This window comes from Poecilia reticulata, linkage group LG14 (assembly GCF_000633615.1).
Source record: "Poecilia reticulata strain Guanapo linkage group LG14, Guppy_female_1.0+MT, whole genome shotgun sequence".
In the NCBI taxonomy this organism is placed as follows: Eukaryota; Metazoa; Chordata; class Actinopteri; order Cyprinodontiformes; family Poeciliidae; genus Poecilia; species Poecilia reticulata.
In genome coordinates, this window is record NC_024344.1 from 11,411,871 (window position 1) to 11,433,021 (window position 21,151).

Genomic DNA, 21,151 nt, shown 5'->3' on the forward strand with positions numbered 1-21,151 from the left:
AAGATCCAAATTAATTCCCACCTATATCAACTTCCCAGGAGACTGCGACAGAGTAAACAAATGCTGTTAGGGTTACTGAACCTGCACACAAATATTGGCCTTGAAAGAAGAATGCAGGTGGCAGTCATGAACCCTTTTCATTATTAACAGCAACAAAATGGAAACGAGATAAACGACTCAGTGTCGTCACAAAACATCCGCTAGCCGCCTACACTCAGGGATATTAGCGGCATGTAAACTCTTCATTAGACACGATCAAACATTTATTAACTATTTATTGTAAAATGCATGATTCTAGAAGAAAATGAGCAACATTTAGAAATATTTTTCACACGTTCTCAAAGTGCAATACATTAGTTATAGTAACTGTGCTCAAACGAACTTAATATTGTCAAGATAAAAGTCAGTTTTTGAATATGAAAGCTAACATGGTGAATGCAGATGAAAGTCCCAAGTAATGTTATTCACTTCCAAGCGAATGCAAACCCTGCCTTTAGGATGGAGAACAAATTCAGACTCATATAGGCTTAATCATTTTGGAATGCATCAACACTATATTGTAAATAATCCTTTGCTAATTTGCATATTGAGAGGCAGTCATTCATTTCTATTACTTCTGTAGAAATTAAATGTTTGAAACACTATTAGAGACCAAATCAAAACACAATATATTTATAGAAATATATTTCTTAAATACATCTGTGATGTAGAGAGAAAATGAACAGAGAAATTAGCTGCCAATTGTCCACTTGAATAATCCAAAAAGCAGAACCATTTTATCCTTATATTACTCCTTTAAACTGAACATACTGAGCAGAGATAATTAAGATCAGAGTCAAAAAAAGTGACATAATACGTTTGATCACCAGCAGAAAGTTCGTTTAGTTCATTTAGTTCCATTTCTTTTACAATTAAGTAATTTTCAGTAAGCAGTTTTGGAAATCTCGTGGTTTCCCTGCATTCTCTACCTAATAAACACAGACTCTACTCTTTTGTAACACAAACATTAAGCACGATTATTACAGTTAATCACTAATAAAAGATGCTGAAGACAGTTTACAATCGTGGAGTTGTGGTATCGTTGGATGGATGATTGCAGCCTAAACCCGGGGTAAAAATAATTATACTGCGTCTTCTCCTTAACGAAGACGGAAGAGGTAGACATGGTAGCAGGCGTAAGATGTGTTCAAGTACACAAGGGAATATCTGTACTTGTAATACACCGAGAACAGCAGGACCACCTTCTCAGCAAACATCCACAAACCAGCAGCATCTTTCAAATATGGAAATTCAGCTCAACAATAAACCATATCAATGATGTATAGGCTATGTAGCTAGTTCATATTAAGCATAAATCAAAAGCAGGCAGCAAACAAAGATGAGGGAACAATGAAAAAAAAAACTGTAAAATGAATTAGCTCCTGTGGTAAAGTTGGGGAAAAAAGGTTGAAAAGAAATTCAGTTTTCATGAAGCAGCACAATGCCACAATGAAGTTTGTGATCTCTGAGGAATATAATGTACATGCTACAACATATTTGTTTCCAACAAAAGTAACTGTCAGTAGATATGTTACTATTGGCAGAACTTTGGACAACCCACTTTTTGCCCCCACAGCTTACAGGGAGTTCTGGAGCGCTGAGATTTGTGGGCTGACTGAAAGGCATCATTTTTAAACATCCAGGTATTTCAAAACGTTTTGATGTGATGCACTCAAACAACATTTAGAGTCTTTGGAGGAAAAACATGCCCATCACAGATAAACCGCCATACTTAGCAATAGTCACAAGGTGCTTTTCCATATATGCAATCTTTGCTATACACCAAGTCCACCAGTTTAAGTTCTCATAGTTTCACTTAAAATCCAAGCAGAGTTTAGGAAACAACGCATAACTGTGCTTGGAAGTATTACGATGAGAAACATTTTCTGTCCTGCCATCACAATCTGCCTAATGTTTTCTATGGAAACCCAAAGATGCCAATCCTTGCTACAGTTCTCTAACAAAAATCTGCGGACATTTTTTAATCACACGCAAATTAAAGGTCACATGTTTTGTTTTTAAATCTTGAATAAAATATTCAAATATGCTTACCACTAGCATGACCCACAAATATATATATATTAAAACTGCAGCGATGATTTGGCTTTGTAGCGCTAACAGACAGACAGCCATACGGAGGGAAAGTCTCAACTGTACCTGCTTTGCAATTACTTTCACCTGGAAGAGAGGCAAAATCTGTGATAGAATGAAAAAACATAAAATCTTTGCAACAAACCCAAACCATCTAAAAAAAAACCAAACGCAAACAACTTAACAAGAAAGGCTGTTTTCTCTGATAAGCAGCAGGCAGCCACTGCTCAGTTCTGATTAGGAACACAACAGGGATGGAAGAGAACAGGGGGAGCACAGTTCATGTTCCCTGGTTTGCAGATGGGATTATGCCTCTGTGTCAGTGTATGGTTTCCCTGATGATGAATGATATCCAAGTGGCCCTGAGCATTAAAGTGCATCTCCCAAGGTCAAAATCCTATCATGCAATTTGCTCTGCTGGGCTGCAAAGAAGAAATGTGAACCTAAAGGCTTTATTTTTAGCCCTGCTGCGAGCAGAGCACTGAAAATGAACGATGCCTCGTTTATTTATTAGAAGTAAACATTGTTGTTATTATTATTATTTTTTTCTTGCCAATACCAAGGAATAGCTTTCAGCAATACCATCCTGCTAAAGCCTGTTGTGTGTAAATGGGAACCGGTCATTTATGAGAATAAACGCTCGGCCGCCCGGTGCTTATAAAGGTAAAACCGGGGTCGATTTTTCAGTGATGAAGAAATAATAGATAAGCTAATCAACTCGACAGACAAAAGGATCAGCCGCGGAAACAAACCAGAACGGCGGTTCCCCCCCCCCCCTCTTCAGAGGCCTCGTTTCTTTGAATACAGATTTGCATGTTGGCTCACCTTACACCCGAACATAAGAGAGAGGGTCCGGTTGCTGCAGATGACCTTACACTGGCACATGACCGGCGAGAGACACTTTAAATTCCTGACAGGCAGAGACATCAGTCCGGAGCCTCACAGACTCACTCATGCACAACACCGCGCGATCAGAGAAGCCAGAGCTCAGCCGAGGCTGAGGAATGTGGGGATGGATGGAAGGGTCGCTGATGCCCCGGTGATAAAAAAAAAAAAAGAAAGAAAGAAAGAAAGAAAGAAAGAAAAAAAAGGGCCGCCTGCCCCGCTGCGACCGCAATACCGTCGCTTTTCTCAGTGTCCGATATTTGCGCTCGCGTGTAACTTAGAGAAAAAAATAAAAATCATTCATTTTGGTCTCGACGATGAACGCCTGAGTCCACACATTTTGCCTAAAGGCTGGGAGCAGCAGGAGCATCATTCACAGTTTGTCTCCATCTCTCTTTTACCCCGCTCTCTGCTTGATTACCCGTAAAGTTTGTACACAAAGCGCAGCTGGATTCTGAACAGCGAGCCGCACAGAGTCCAAATACTGATGAACCGCCTACCATCCTGTAAAACGGAATTTTAAAAAAGTAACTCTCTTAACAAAATTATATATATTAATTAAAAAAAAAGAAACCTACACAGAAGAGTTGGGGAAACATTTTCAACGTGGTAGCTGGCTTGTTTGTACACGTAACAGCGTGATCGCTGCGCCCCCTGTTGGCAGGAGACAGAATGAAGCAACTGGAGCTCTCCGAGGTGCTAAATCTTAAAAGTTGTGGATGCAAAAACGTTATTAGGACTGACACAATGGCTGCTCGTGACTGTCATCACTCGCACGTGGCAACATACATGAATCCACGTGCAGACTTTTGTCTCTACTCTTTAAAAAAAGGCAGAATTCATTCATATCTAGAAGGTTGATGATCTTTATGTTCACAACAAAAAAAAAAGATTTTTTTTTTATGAATGATTGGATTCACACAGCAGACACCAGATCAAGAGAAAAAAAAATGCTTTTTTGATACAGCTACATGTTTTACATTAACAACTACTTCTAATATTGGACCAAGAGAACCTGAGCAATTACAAAGAGCAATTTTCAAATCAGAGAAATAACCTATTGTGTTCGTGTTTAGGTTTTTACATATGCCAGACAGGTTTTATTCAAAGTGACTTACAAATGTGGGTGTAACAATGCAGTTGGAATCAAAACTACTAATAAGCCACTTAAAAGGCCGACCACTATCAGGTTCTGACAGGAGTGACAGTGTAGAAATACAGTAAAGGCACAGAGGGAATTGCAGAAATAGAAAGTTTATACAGGGAATATGAAGTGTGTGTGCTGGGACAAGAGATACTTTGGAAAACTAGATCTTCAAGAGTTTCTTGAAGATAGACAATAATGTTCCTGTTCTGGTTACACTTGGTAGGTCACTCCACCATCTTGGAACAACACAGGAAACGATCCTGGATTGTATTGAGCATAGGGTTGCACTGAAAGCTCACAATTCCTTGACTGAAACTGTTTTTTTGTTTTAACCTAACAATTTCTGGGGTCAACAACTGTCATCAAGAGTTTTTTTGTTGTTTTTTTTTTTGCATCATTTTGGAGGACTGCTAGCCCACACATCTACAAAAACAGTTTCCAAAACCTTGGCTTTCTTGAGGCCTTCAGAGATGGACTTGCCTGAATGTTTTTGACAATTGTGCTGCTATATAACCCAAGTGCACTTGAGCTTAAGATCACCAAATGATAATTGGGCATTCTCTTTCAGAATTGTTGCCATTGACTAGAAATCATAGTTCCAACTATGGTGGCAAGAATTCAAGCTCCTGAACAAGACACCAATGAATATCAAGCTACCACCATATTCCCTTTTCTTTTCTTTTGAAATGCTGTCTCAGTTTACGCCCAGACGTAATGGCATACACCTTCCAAATAATCACATTTTATCTCATTTTAATCTCAGGTCTTGAATATTCAGTTGTATGTATCCAAGGTAATATTTCTAAAAAATGTGAGACAACTTTTTGGTCAGCATTGATTTACACTTTGGAGCTCTGTCATCAGCGCCATATTTGCCCTTCTTATTCCTGAATTATGAACAGATAGCCTTAACTGGAAAAAGTGAGATTAGATGTTGTTCAAGGTAATTGTGCGACCTCCTGGATGAGTCATAAATGCAGTCTTGAAGTAACTTCAGTAGGTCAACCACTCCTGGGAGTTGGGCCACAATTTTTCCCTGTTTTCTATGTTTGTGGAAAATACCTCCCACTGTTTCAAACCTAAGAAATTGTTCGTAACCCTATTTTGACTAATAGCTGATTTTTTAAAAAGTATTCCTAAAATTATTTTAGATTAGGGCAGAATGGATTGGTTTTTAAAATCTCTCTGAATACTTAATATTGTCATTGTTGTATTTATGAGAATCCCTTCATTCTACAGATCCATTGTAAATATCGGTGATGTAACTGAACTTAGTTAAAAAAAAAAAAAACTTTTTTCACAATTTAAAAAGGCAAGGCAATTATAGTTGAACATAGGACCAGGTTGATTTGAATAGATTTCCAACCTTAATCATAATTTAAAACAGTATTATAAATTTACCCAGGTTATCCTTGGCTGATATTAAAATTATCTTTAAGATCTGAAACGATGCAAATATGACAGAAAAACCCCCCAGAAGATCTCTAGTGTGAAAAATGTTTTTTTTCTTCTTCGCTGCACCATTCCTCTAGTCAGAGTATTTATTTCCTGTAAATGTAATAGTAGCTATGCAGAGAAGGCAGGCCACTTTTCAAAGCAGACCTACCGAATGAGGTAAGTGTTTAAAAGCCCACTAAATAAAAAATGCATTGTAAAAAAAAAAAAAAAAAAAAATCAATGTAACTGGTGCTAGCAGTGGCAACAGTTTTTGCTGAATCTGCACTTGTTCTGTTGAAGGCTATTGTTTCACCCAGAGGGCTTAAACAGCTGCCCCATAAAAAGAGATCACACTGTTCCTTAACCTTCATCCAATAAATGATCTGAATTGGAAATTCAGGAAAGTTTATAAGACTGTTGGACTTTAGATGCTTTTTCCCTCTTTTTCAGTTTTGTTCACATAATTGGCATCACATTGTCCAATGTGGTCTTTTAGAAGTTGAGGAAAATAAACACATATAAAAAAAGAAAGATTGAGGTCTTTATTGTGAAAATGTGGATGAAAACTAGAGAAGTTCAAAGAAATACTTTAAAAAAATTAGAAGGAAGGTTTTAATTAGTGAAGTAAAGTACAAAAACAATAAATGGCTTTCAAACTTGGCTGGATAAAGAAAGATAACGGATTCAATTTCTTTTCCTCACTGTGTTTTAACCCATCTTAATTATATTACTAATATGTACACTTTGACAAAGAATCATTCATGCTTTAGAGCTGCAGAAAGTAACTTTTATAAAGAATATGTTTTTTGCATATTTGTTAAAACTGTCACCATGTTGTGACATTGTTATAAGACAGAAAATCTGTGAAAAGATTGATCTCCTCCATGTCCTACTGCCATCTGAAGAAATGCACAACTTCTGACCAAAAACACATCAATCAGAGCCAAGAGGAGGGTTTTAGCGCCGTCACTCACCCTCATGTACTCACTGCTAAATGTGTTAATGGTGGAGAAACAACTTGCAATTACAGAAAATCATTTATCTGCCTTGATTGGTGGCCATGCTAACCAGATTAAGCATTCATAACAGGCTATGCTAGCTGCAGCGTAGCACAGAGCAGTGGGAGAGAGAGGGTGAGTGGCGTCACATAAGATTGTGATTGACAGCGCTAAGACCCGCTTCCTGGCACTGGGAGAAAGCAGAGAAGCTCAGTGTTTTCACAGATTAACTGTCCCATACCACACTGTCAGGACATAATGACAGCTCAACAAATATGTAAAAANTATATAATTTTAAAAGTTACATCATGCAGGTTTAAACATATTTTTATACAATACTAGCCAAAATTAACATCAGATTTCTATCCTATACTTGTGATATCTGAATAGCAGCTACACTCGCACTACAAATGCATTTTACTAAAATACATGTAAATGTTGAAATACAAGGTAATCAAAAAGATGTCCTATGTTCCTTACAGCAATTTATGACAGGAATGTAACAAAATATACTGATTTTGGGACAAGTTTGAACAAGAGACAGTGAATATGCTTGGAGTAATTCACCCTTCTCTAGCAGACTGGTGATACTGTGTGCTGACATCTCTAAATATCTGTAATAAAGTAGAAGAATAATCACACTCAACACTTTCCACAGAAATGAACAATACGTTATCCACTATCGTCCTAGATGCCCCCTGCATTTCTTTGTGCTGCCCTGTTGAGTCCACAGGGTGGAGTGAGAGAACCAGGTAGGCTGGATTTAAATATTGTGCATTCATCTCAGAACCGACTGCGGCGCAGGGCTCAAGGCTCCCAGGGTGATGTCAGCGTTAAATCGAATACAGAGACCAATCTCTATACATCGGTGTCCTGCTGGTGGTTCCTTTAATGTTATCCTCCCCCCAGAGCGTGGGGGGATTTCCTGGGAAATCTGCAATGTGCTAAACTCATTAGCAACTTCACCACGTCCGCACACAGGCAAGTGATAACCTCCAACACCGATTAAAGGGTTGGTTTCAGCTTAATAGATTCCTCTCTTTTAAAGATACAAATACTGTCAAAAACGCAAGACATTGAAAGCCAGTATTTTTATAATTTTAACAGAGTATACAACAGGGCAACAACACAATTTTTGAAAAATCTGCATATCTACATAAATTTAAAAAAAAAAATTAAATCAGCAAAACAAGCAGCATGGGAATGAATAAACATCTATACTGTAAACTATTGATATCATTTAAGGTAAGTGGCTTTTCCTCTCCAGTTCAGTATTATGTAAGAGCGGGAGTCACATGGAAACCTGAAGCGTGGTGTGCTGAGCATAGCATTATCATCCTAATGCTGCATTGTATGAAAGAGAGAAAAGAGAGAGAGAAGCAGGGAGAGAGAGAGAGAAGAAAGACATCCCCAAAAGAGTGTTTCCATGACAACATCTGCAGGGGGTGGTAGATACCTAAAAATGGTCCACTCTCCATTTGATTTGATTTTTCCTTTGTTACTGTGTCTGTAACTGTACGACTTTAGCAACGTCATGTGTTAAATCACAATTATATATGTCAAGAGTGTTATCTTTGAAATTTTTTTTTTTTGCCAAAAAGATAGAAATAAGTGAGCGCTGTCGATTTAAGGTTGGCTCTCTGTGACTGAAGTGAAAAAATACTGTGGTGATTCAGTCCTGGGTTCAGAGCCAGATGTGACACATCTCATTCTCACAAATTTCTGAAAAATTATTTACTTCAATACACGAAGTAAGACGTACACGATTAGATTATACAGTACGTGAATTAACAGTGTGAAAAAGAAATATTTGTCTACTAACCAATTTAGGGATTGGTTAGTTGTGCTTTTTTTCTCACATTTAAAGACTTGAGGTCATCCCAAAAATTACAATCGGACAAAGATAATACAAAAGGGCAAATGACATTTTAATCCCAAAAGGGTGAAAAGCTATTTAAATTAGCCTCACCATGTGGGAAAACTTAATTGCTCTCTATACCTAATAACTGGTTGTGCCACCTATAGGGCAGCAGCAGTAGCAGTCACACTATTTGTAATAATACCTATCTTCCATAAACAAACAGCATATTAACAGTGTTATGTGCATTTATTTTGCCCTTGCAAAAATCTAATTCCAAGGGAAAATTTGTGACAGTATCATCATAGATTGGAGCTGAAACATAGACTTAAATGCTGAAATGCTCCAGAACATATGTGGAAACATCCTATTAGTCTCTTTCTGGTCTTGTGCCTTTTGTGATGTCATCAACCCAAATACAAAGAGGTAGAGTAAATAGTTTTCTCCTGGGGTGTTGTTTTTAACACTTTGTATTTTGTAAAAACCTTCAGTTTAAATATACACTTCATTAATCAGTTGTGTGTTTTTTGTCAGTCTTCATTTGTGAGTGGAAAAAAAAACAACTCATTGTGTCTTTAACGGAAATGACTTTTTTTCCTTAACCAAAAATAAATTGTGACAATCACTAAAAACCATAAACTACAATCTTAAAGCGGCATTTTCGGTTTAGTTGACATGAAGGACGTACTGAACAAATTTAAACAGTGTTTGCTTATTTCAAAAGATCACGATTGAAGATACTATTTTACAGTTCAGCAACTCTGTGTCATCTGCCACACGAATAAAGCAGCAAATCCAATCTTCAGCCTTCACCAGTGTCCACCTTTCAGCAGATTTAACTCTGAACTGGAGGAGTTGGAAACACTTGGGAATCTCCTGAGGATATCTCAGCTCTTGAAAAACGACAAACGTGAGAATTACAGAATTCACACACAAAACCTGCGGTATCAGATTTCTGGAGTGTTGTATTTCAATTTGCTCCTGTGACCATTTCCTTTAGAGTACATTCACCTAGACTATTGAAATTAGCTTGGATTTCTGTAGACAAATTCTAAGAAATGGACAATAAGATGGATGATGTGGATAGAAGCGTTTTGCATCAAAACGCCCGTACCGTTTTATCTTCTTGTAATGTTTCATATTTCTGGTTTTAATGCGGAATCAGCCAGCTGTGTAAATTTCACGTGTCCGTATGGAATCCTTCCAAACAGCCATGAGTGCGAGCAATCCATTATGTATAAAGTATGTTGTGCACGATTGAAGTCAACATGCAAAAAAATGAATAATTTATGATTTCAAAAGTGCACTTATTTCTCTTCTTATGTTGGTGGCAACCAAAGGCTCAGAGACAGAGATGGAATGGTCACATGAAACTGTTGGGGAGTAATTATCCAAACCGCCCTTCAATCGGGTGAGAACATCATTCACACTGTAATTATGAAAACAGAGCTTATTTTCTTCCTCTGACGAGCAGAGGATGTCTCACAGCAGCTATTCATCTCACTCTTTGTATCCATCCTCTCACTTCTCCAACATGGCCCGGTCTACACGATAGCTGACACTAGTGGTGCCGATCTCTGGGAAGCCTCATCCGGCCTCGATCTCACTCCACTCATGTACAATGCAAAAAAGATTTATTAATAAAGCCTTTAACTAGGGTCTTTCGAATAGCAGCATTTAGTGCTTTATATTGAGTGTTTACATTTAAACCCTTTGACTTTGATACCCCTAAATAAAATCAACGCCAACCAACTCAGTGAAGGCCTCTGAAGTTTCTCAGAAAAGATTGGTGAACAATCAGGATCGTGAAGATCAAGGAATACAGCAGACAGGTCATTTAGATTAAGTCTAAAGCGGGATCATCTTAAAAAACAGTAGGTCAAACTTCAATCAGACCTCAAAGATTATTCCAAAATGAAAACCATGGCACCTGCAAGTCCACTAATGTGATCAAAGATGCACTAAAAAGGCCAACTCTGGAGGCACAGCAGCTCAAATGAGACTTTAGAGACAAGAAAACTGTTAGGACTGCCCCTCACATATAGCTGGTCAGAGTGGCAAGAAACCAACGTTCAAAGTAAAGCATAAGAAGTTCAAGTTTTAACACCCATTTAGAAAAGACAACAAATGTGGAGGAAGGCCAACTGAGACTGAAAATTGGTTTCATGCTATGACTGACGATGACTATTGAAGATGAACAACGAACATAGCATCCACACCACGAAATGTGGATTTGGCAGCATAACGGTATCAGCATTCTTTCTCAACAGCAAGGACAGGTAAAAAAGAGTCAGAGTTGATGGGAAGATGACTGCTAGAGTACATGAAAATCCTGGAAGAAAACCTGTTTGGTGGCTGCAAAAGACTTGAATAGAGGTGCAGGATCTAGTAAGACAGGACAACAACCGGAAACATACTGCCAGAGCTGCAATACAAGGGCTGGAGCTCATTCAGGCGGTCTGACCTAAATCCAACTGAAAACCTTTGCCGCAACTCAGAACGACTCAGATTCAACTATTTTACAAAGACAAATGGGCAAAAATATCCATATTTAAATGTGTATTGCAGTGAGAGGTTGCTCTACAAGGGTTGACTCCGAGAGATGGATACAATTGAAAGTTGCAATTTTCATCATTTTATTTGGCATAAAAATAATGTAATAATTTCCTTTCACTTCAAGTTAAAATTTATGATGATGAAACACATAAAATATAATGTATAATAATGTATATAATGTATAATACAATACATTGTAGCAAAATGTGAAACTGGTTATAGCATATGAATACTTTTGTGGCACTGTATTAAACTGATAAAAAAAAAAGATCAGAATAAGTCAAAAATGACCTTTTTCTATGAACTCCGTGAGAGTGCTGCAGTGTATGAGTACTGCACTAAACTTCAATGTTAAAAGCCTTAAGTTTGTGATTTTTCCTTACATTGCATTTTTTTGCAGGCTCCTTAGAAGTTACAGTTAACATTTAAACTGTAGATGTTTCATTTCAGATAAACAGTGAAGTTTTTAAGGCTGGGAGTGAAATTCGTTTTACAGTATCAATTTATCTCTCCTACAAATAATAATATTACAAAGAAATACTATAATAAATGCAATTTCTTTCACAGCAATGAGAGTAGATATAACCTTTGTGTTGATAAAAATAGTATTCATTACAGTCATTTTTTTATCATAAGATGAGAATTAGATTTTAAATTCACATTTATAAAGATACTATAAAAAGCAAAGCAGGAGAGCTGCCTCTGCTGTTTCACGTTGAGGGTTTTCACAGAGTTGAGTTGCTAAGCCTTGACTTAGTTTCTGTGGCAACTGAAGCACTCAAGTTCCCAATTCACTCTGTGTACTATTCTGGTAACAGGAGATGGTCACAAGACTGCAGTGTAGTTGGGACCAGTTTGCTTCAGTAACTGGCTGATGTTTATTCTAAAGTGAGATATGAAATCGGCATTCTGGGATTCTGCAAACTGATTTCATTTCATTTAATATCACGTCTACTATAAAGTATCTCTCAAAGAAATCTACGAACTGGAGAAACCTTTACGTTGACAGCTGTATTTCCAACATCTCAAATGTTTCTTGATAACTGGGCAGAAGATTACCCTTAATCTTCGATGCAAATTCAAGTTAGTTGTTTTTTTTTTTTTTATTGCTTTGACAATACAATGCAATACACCACTCTAATCCTTAGCATTAAGAAAATAAAGGGGTACACACTTAAAATTATTGTAAATTTTCTTATATGGGGGAAAATTGAACATACAGGCTCAAAAAATACAGGTCCTCAGCAATACTGTCCCTCAGTAAAATTGTAGAAAGAACAAACGCATTTCACAACCATCAACAAACTCCTGGGATAATTTTGGCTGAATATTTATCAAAAATGGTTAAGTTTCTGTTAACTGGTTGATGTGTGATTAGAATCGTTGACTTCTTGGAACAACAAATTGTCTCCTAGTTTCTCTTGTCTACATGTTGATTTCATGTGAAGTTGAATTATTTGTAGATACTCCTCTGCCTTCATTTTTCCATTCGCTACCAGGGATGCAGTAGTTCCACTGGCAGCAAACCAGACTCTAAGCACGATGCTATCATCCACCATGCTTCATAGAAACCTTCAGCTTGATTCCTCCAAACAAATCCAGATGAAAGAAATTGTCCAAGAACAGCTCAGGAACCACCAAGGCTCAAACCTATCATAAAGCAGATGCAGTAGGAACACCAGCATGGTCCAGAATCTCAGTTTGTAGCTGCCAACAGAACAAACCAAATTTCTTGTGGCGAGACGTTTCATAGTTAAAGGCTGAAATATGTGAATGATGAGAGCAGTCAAATGTTCTGGACTTGTGCACCTAACTTAGTTTTTTTTCTGGTGCACAAGAAAGTTACTTGCTACCCTGAAAAAAGAACGAATAAAATAAACCATCAAAGCCCCCAATCAGTTTAACGATCATCCTCAAGGCGAGCTAATAAGAATATCAATTTATTACAAACTGTTTCACATTTTTTATACTATCAAAGTCTAGGTAGTTCTATTTTTAACAAACTCTGATAAACTGCAACAAAGAGGCTCAGGCCCCCACTTATGGCTGAGGCTTGGTAAGAAGGAAACCCAACAGGGTGTTAGTCCAACCAGCAAAGCCTCCTGCCAAGTTACTGAGAGTCAGGTAAATGTGGCAGGATGTATTTTTCCACTGTTTACAAGGGTTAGCTAAAAAGTGGAGAACAAGTTTGGAGTAATTCACTTGAAAACTGGAAGCAAAGGTTGCAAAATGTACAAAAAAAAATACAGATTGTTATCAAAATTACACACAACAAAGTAAGGACTCTTAATTTAATGGCACTTGTGCGTTTTCTTAAAATGCAACCCTACTTTACTTCACCTAAAGCACCCTGGAACTAATTTTGAAGAGCAATTCACATCAACATCAACAAGAATTTGGTGTGATATTGCACTTACCCCAAACCTATTTTAGAGGTTAAAGAAAAGAAATAAACTGTCCTGAAAAAATATTCAGTCACAAAATACAAAATGCAATAACATCTTCAGAAAGAACAAATTTCTTCAGGTTTCCTTCTAAATCTTATGAATCTGGCAGTGAAACTGTATAGGATTTCATGCTAAATACAGAAAGGGGGGAAATTATTTTATCTGCTCCAAGAAAGCTGGTAATCAACTTTACGTTGAAAATACTTTCACGGTGTTTGCATATGGATTTGCATTACGACACATCAGAAAGAAAAAAGGCCTAATGTTGTATTGTGGCCCGATTTTACTGCCCACTTAAAGTTGAGCTCATTGCAGCATCAAAAACATCTCTTTTAAATTTCACATGCTTGATCTCTCAGCTAAATAATTAAATTACAATTGTAACATTAAATTATGAGTGTTATCATAAATATTAACCATTGAGATTTTTGTTTTTGCAATGCACAGTGAACAGTCAACTTTGAATATTCGATATGCCATCCAGTTTCAACTCATTTTGGTTCTGATCACTGACTAGAACCATAAACCAAATGCATTGTTGTGAATGCTCCACAATCACAACAATGTGGCTGTGAACACATTTCCTTACTGTAGACTGTGTGGACATTGTAGAAAATTACTTTACATCACACCAAGTATGACACATTCCCAAGTCAAGTTCAATCTGACACATGGTTGGCACAACATAGCGCAGGCCTTTGGTATGAGCCCTGTGGCTCCCGCCCATCATGGCAGGAACGAGAAACCACATTCAGAAAGAAAGTCATCTGTCAGTTTCCAGATCAATTTTCTACAACTTTTTTGAAAACTAGTAAATGGGGAGTTGATTGGTTACCCACCAATAGTGTATGTTGTGATAAGAAATTGTTGTTGCACGCAGCAGCTGACAAATTATTGCTAAAGGTGATGTCTTTGTTAAAGGATCCAATTCCACGAATGATTGATTTACCGTTTATTAATTATGCTCGACTGAATTTGATCATCACCAGTTAAGAATTGAAAGCCGGAACTGGATGGGTCAACATGGACGAGAGATTCTTTAAAAACATAGTTTGTGGTTAAAACGTCACTAAATACAGACATGAAAACGAAACTAAAAAAGCAAGAAAAACTTTTTTTTTTGTATCCAAATCTCAATAACTCCCATGGAAACAAAAACCTATTTAAGTCAAGCACAAATAGGTCAAACTTCAAAATTACAAACTGGCAAAGGAACAAAACAATGAGCACTTACTTTTTCAACCTCATATAGCTTCTCATTTTTATCACCGTTGTAGATTTTTTTGGGTCAAAGTTTCCATATTAATGATATGCAAATTATAATGTTTTAAAATGAGCATTGTATTGAAAAAAATCACCATGAGCATTATGGTGTTTTTAAACCTCATTAACTCTGTTAATATTTGAAACTTAAGACTGAGTAGTCAGTTGTCACCAATGCTTGTGCCGTTTTTCTGCTTACTGGAAATTGTGGGCTAATCAACAAATGAAACGGAAATTACAGCAGTAAACAATGAGCATACCGAGATGTTAGTGTCTCTTTTCAGCTCAATGGGGGACAGAAAAAAAAACAATTCTCCAATCAGAGGACCATTCATGGTAATAAAAGAAGCAATAATGTGCAATAAAATGACATAATGTCCAAAGATCAGTTAAAGCCTCCATCTGATACGAGAAACAACAAACTGGAGAAAATACTCATTTTATTGTCATTATAATGTAACAGCAAGATAAGGATCATCAGCTTATTGTTGCATCTAGAAGCCAAGTAGTGACGTTAGCTGCCAACCATCACTGTTTACAAAATGACTAAAGCAAGAAAATGAAGGTAAAGTAGTAGTTGAAAGCAATTAAGCTTTTTGAAATAAATTTCAAGCTAATATTAGATTATTAAATGGCTTACATTTTATCCAAAACCATGTGGATGTTGAATCTCGTTTTTGTTCTGCCGATTCTAATCACGGTTGAGAGTTGTTTGAAAGCAAATCAAGTTGACCCTGATGTTGTTGAAATGCTTTCTGTAGTTCTGCATAATAATGTGGCTAAGTAGGACCTAACAAACCGAGAGGCGAAATCCAGAGCATTGAGATCACAATTGTGGGCAATTAGGTTTTGATCGGCGGCTCTGATGGGAGATCAGCAGGTCAAACACTTAAAAAATGTTTTATTTTTAAACAATAAAAGCATAAAATCTAAAAACTCCTACCGTTTGAAGTCTACATATACAAATTTTGGGGGAATTTGAATTGAAAGAAGATGTATGCAGATAAAAAGCTATACGTCTGATTTGATGCATAAAGTCTACATCCTCTTCCAAAGAATCTGCAACACCTTTCTTTTTATGAGTCTTAAAAAAATATGATCGTGCAATATCAACACCAGAAATCAGTATTGACCAATAGAAAACCGACTGTTGCGTCTCAGCTACAATCATATCTGCTGTGATCATTTATGCTTGAGAATAATTTAGAGCCTATGATTGACTCATATTATTCCAGTTAGAGCCCTAAAATCCAAAACCGAATACATTTCATAAATCTTTGCATAACTGATTTAAAGGATCTTTGTTCACTGTCTAGTGTACTTCTAGTATTCTCTGTGCCATGCCACCCATGGCAGTGAGCCATATTGGCCAACTCAAGAGCCCTCTCTGAAACCAACACATTTAAAATAGCTTATTTTAATATGAAAATGGAAGTCAAAAAGTAGAATGGCTTGATCCATTTGTTTAATGATTTTAAAAAGATACCAAAAACATGTTTAATGAAATTCTTAACAGTGGTGATCTTAGCTACATTCAGTGGTTAAAGCAACACAACTTTACCTATTTCTTTGATTAAGTCAATATAGCATAATAAAGGTGCCCAAAGTCTGAAAGACCCTCAGAAATCTCATCAAATCTATATAAAATAGTTGCTACTGCAGTGGTTGCTAATGCTCTCTTGCCATTACATTCTTATTTGATCAATTTATCAGCATAGCCTGGGCCATCAAAAATGTGCTTCTTAAATCTCTGAGCCTTGTTTTTCTAGTTTATGAGCTGAAAAGTTTTTAAAAGCTGTTTAAGTCAACGTGTGTTTTTACACTCTGTCATTCAGTTTTCAAACTAATGCAGGTCAATCATTTCCTGTGGCTGACAGAGGATTGTTGGGTCAGGTGAGACTTTTCAAGGCAAGTAATCAGAATATCTCCATGCTTTCATATTCCTGCTTCATCTTTCTCTGAGATATAAGCGGCTTCATGTAATCTCACACCATTACGTAACACAAGGTGTCAAACGTCATATAAAGAAATGTTTTCGATAAGTCATCTTTATTTTTCTCGATTAAATCTCTGGATCAGTCCGACAAAGCTCAGTGTTTAGTTTCCCATGCTCACAACAACCCATTTGAAACCCTAAAAGCTTCCTGGAGTTGCACTGAGGTTTGTGGTGAACCATGTTAGATGATAATGCAACGTTGCTATGTTAGTCAGATCTAGAATGGTTTGCCTGACAGAACTTGAGGTTTTAAAGTGCTTTTAAATTTTTTTATTATACCACTTGTTCATATATATAAGCTTAGTTATATATTGATTTTATTTAATGTTTTGCAGAAGTACACTGAAAAAAAGTATTTCTCTCGTCTTTTTTATGTTAAAGATGGGTAAGAAAAATTGGCCTCCATGTCACGTAATATTTGTACCCCAATAAATCTAGAAGTAACGGATCACTAATTAAAAGTTCCAAGAAGTCAAAAAAATATGTGGTGCAACTAATTCTGCCACAATTTTTTCTCGCTGAATAATGCAGCCATCCACATTTGCCCACTTGTGAGGGATTTGGTGCCTAAATCCAGTTTTACAGGGCAAGAGGCGCATACAGTGGGGACAGGTTGCCAGTATGTCATAGGGCAACACAAAGACACTCGAGACAAACAACTACACTACACACATTCATACCTAAAGGCAATTAAGAAAACAATTAACCTGGCAGTCATGCTTTTGGATAGTGGGAGAAAGCCAGAATATTCAGAGCGAAACCATGCATGCACGGGAAGAACATGCAAACTTGACGCGGAAATCCTTCAGGTCAGGATCTGAACCCCGGACCTTCGTGCTGCAAGAAAACTGCTACCAGCTGCTCCACTATTAACTAATGAATATAAATTAAGGAATTTTATCCCTTTTCCAGAGTTTCTCGTTTTAATAGATTGATGGCAACAAAAGCAGGAGTTTACTCTGGGTACCATACGTGCCAGAACCACCACTGGTAAGGGATATTTTCTTTTGGAACACTTTGTGCTCTTAAGTACTAATTGACCATAGTTTATCCATCAGATGGTTACTTCTACATCACAAATTTCAAATAATCGCAAGCTAGCTATGTGACAATGAGTCCACTGTAATTCAATTGTCTCTGTAATCACTAAATCTCAATCCGGTGACATCATGGAACACCGTAGATGTGCAGTAGACGACTCAGGACGAATAAAGCAATGACATCAAGCCGATATGGACCAAAATCTCAGAGGAATGTTTCTCACCATGTGTTGAATCACTCATGCAGAACTAGCGTCGTTCTGAAGGGCAGCCAACACTGTCCTAGTAAGGTGTACCTAAAACAGTGTGTCTAACTGTTGAGTCTTACCATGAAGTGAATGGAAAATAAAATTGTCTCAAATTTCTAAATTAAAATAAGTTTTAAAAAATTTATTCCACAGGTTACCGTACAAAACAATTGCTCGGTAGTTTGAAAGTCTTTTCAGTCATGTAAACACAAATTTCCACAATTATAAACATACTATGACACTGACAGTGATTTCTGGTTGTTGAGTTGCATTAAGAAGTCGTCTCGGCTAATTAAAACAGGAGGACTTTTGGACTTCCTTCTGTGCGTTCATCCTTCTGTGCGTTGTGCAGTTTACAATTGTACAACTGTGCAACTTCTGTAATCTTCGACTATAGAAGATTAAAATACCTTTTTAGTCGATACTTAAAGATCAGCAGAATCTTTAGCAAAATAATAATAACATTTTTTATGAAGGATTTTTCTATTCTTATAAGGATGCTAGTCCAGTGTCCTTGTGTCCTCTGATGGATGGTGATGCATAGTTATACGAATTATTTTCAAATATCTTAAAAAAGTAAGCTATTAAATAAGAGAATAAAACTACAAATGTGTAATGATACGATCAACAAGTCTCGTAGAGTTTCACTCTATATGCTTTTCTGAACATGCACCCTTAAACAGCACCACATGTGCCAGGCCATGTTCATACGCAACACTCAGAGTGGATGATTTAACCTTACACAGAGCACATGTACAATGAAAGCAAAACCAGAATCCTCACACACATATTTCACACGTATCTATGACAGTGGAGCAAATTATGGGCATGTTCCATGCAACGCGCTCTGATGTAGATATTAAGCTCCCTTAAATCTGCCAGAGCGACTAGCAGACTTTGAGCTAACATGCAAAACAGAGGCGGCAAATGAGTGATGGCAGAAGGAAAGACGACACAAACGCAGAGGTGATTTTACCTACCACACACGGGCAGAGCGAAGGGAGCTTAGTGCGGCCCTTCATGAGCAAGAGACAGAGGAAAAACAGCCTCCCAGACACCCGCAGTAAAGGAGGAGAGGGATGGGGAGAAAGAGAGAGAGAGAGGGGATGAGAGGCTGGGGAAGGGGAAGAGGAAATAAAAAAAGAGGGAGGAGGGAGAGAGGGTAGACAGGAAGATGGGGAGGGAGGGGGTCATACCAGACGAAAAGAGAGTTTTCCTAGAAGCCAGAGTAGTTGGTGTTGGATGTGTGTTGACGTTAAAGACGTTTTTCTGAAAAGACAGGATGGCCAGTCTGCTCCAATCGTGACTCATAAAATATGTTTGCCACCGCCGGTGAGTGAGGGAGGGACAAGAAAAGGAGTCGTACAGACAATGAATCAACCTTCGGTAGTATTTTCTTTTCCAAGATTTTTTTTTTCTCCCTTCGCTTCCTCACTGAAGCACTGTCACACAAACACTCAAACAATCATACATTGATGAGGCACTTCATGTTGGCACAATACAATACATTTTCAAAACTCTTTGTAATTATTATTTTTGATTTCTTGGGCATTGCAAATGTGTTTACAGCCCCTTGAACTCTTTCACATTTCCTAATGCTACCAAAACAAATTTTTGTATTTATTTTACCGATATTTGAAGATAGTGCTCTCTTAGCTTTGATGCCTCTAAATACACTTCAGTGCAGTCCACCTGTGTGTCATTTGGTCTCAGTATAAATCCAGCTACTCTCTGAAGGCCTCGGGGGTTTATTAGGCAACATTTCTGAACAAACAGCACCATGATGAACAAGGAACACAGCAGACAGGTCAAGGAGAAAGCAAAGGGACAAAGAAACAGTACTCCAGGCTTTAAACATTATTCTTGCAGAGTTCTGTTCAATCTATCATCCGGAAGTGAAAAAAGTACAACACCACTTCAAACCTAGCAAGACATGACTGTCCCACCTAAGCTGACAACGTGGGCATGGAGAACATAAATCAGAGAAGCAGATAAGAGGTTCATGGTAACTCTGGGGGAGGTGCAGAGATACCCAGCTTCAGTGCGACAATCTGTTGACAAGGCAACTATTAGTCATGCAGTCCACTGATTTGGAAGAGAGACATTGTTAAAAGAAAGCCTTTTCCCATGTAGGGAATACAGCAAACATGAGAAGGAACGTTTTATTTTTGGCCAACATGTAATAGACTACTGCAGAAAACTAACAGCAGGTTCCAATCTCAATGATGAAACATGATGATGGCAGCATGATCAGGCTTTTTCAAACAGGTATAGTGGAGATGTTCAGGGCTGATGGCAAAATGAATGACTTGAGTAATGCATACTCTACATGTGTTAAAGGTCCAAAGTTCAGATTTACCACAATCTGTGGGAAGATTTCAAAATGTGTCCATCCAGTCTGACTGAGCTTGAGGGATCTTATAAAGATGAACAGGGGAAAGCTTTCAGTCTCTGATAAAGACTAACAGCCATAATTTCAGCAAAATATGTTTCTATGAAGGTTTGACTCAGGAGTTTTAAAAACAACGCACACCACAAATTTCAGATTAATTTGATACAAGAAAAAAAATCTGTTTATCCTTTTTCTCCCTCTTCCTAATTGTCTTGTAGTTTCTGTAGGTCTAACATAAAATCACATTGAAATCGAGAGGAAAATCCTGTATGCATTTATATATTTTGTTTAAACGGGGTTTCAGAGTCAACAACCCAGCTTGAGATGTTATTTTCAGACCACTCACTTATTTTTTTATTTATTTTTTAACCTCCTTTGCCCTGTTGAGGTCACTGAGACTGTGGAACCGAGCCCAGCTGTCAGCAGGACCCTGCAATCTCCCAGGGCTAACCAGGTGAAGAAAAAGATCTGATTATGTTATTTCGTAATGCGCACATCTTTCAGCTTACTTATTCTATCCTCTAGACATGAAACGGTTTGTTGAAAAAAAAAAAAGTATCTGGTCTTCATGTCTCAGTCTAGGATATTTGTGTTGTATTCAGTTCATGGCTTTGGAGCAGTAACCTTGTGAAGATACAGTGTGCAGCTGTCAGCCCCAGAATTAGGAGATAAGTGTGATTCAAACATTATCTTCATCAGAAATGTTGTACACTAGAAATTTAGTAACGCTTGGGTGTTTAACTTTATTTTTTTT

At 37.4% G+C, this 21,151-nt stretch overlaps 1 protein-coding gene across 4 annotated transcripts in view; it reads right to left on the minus strand.

Annotated features, from left to right (window-relative positions):
- The window catches only part of dlg4a (discs, large homolog 4a (Drosophila)), an 88,895-nt gene that overhangs the window by 49,219 nt on the left and 18,525 nt on the right, over positions 1 to 21,151 (minus strand). For 2 of the 4 annotated variants that reach the window (XM_008427763.2, XM_008427762.2), the window contains exon 1: positions 2,956 to 3,148. The exons of 1 other annotated variant lie outside the window; for it this stretch is intronic. In XM_008427763.2, coding sequence (XP_008425985.1) covers positions 2,956 to 3,057 — 102 coding nt within the window. In that variant the 5' untranslated portion in view covers positions 3,058 to 3,148. Of the gene's footprint in view, positions 1 to 2,955; positions 3,149 to 18,985; positions 19,087 to 21,151 lie in introns of those variants that run through there. One more of the 4 variants, XM_008427764.2, reaches the window with a different exon arrangement.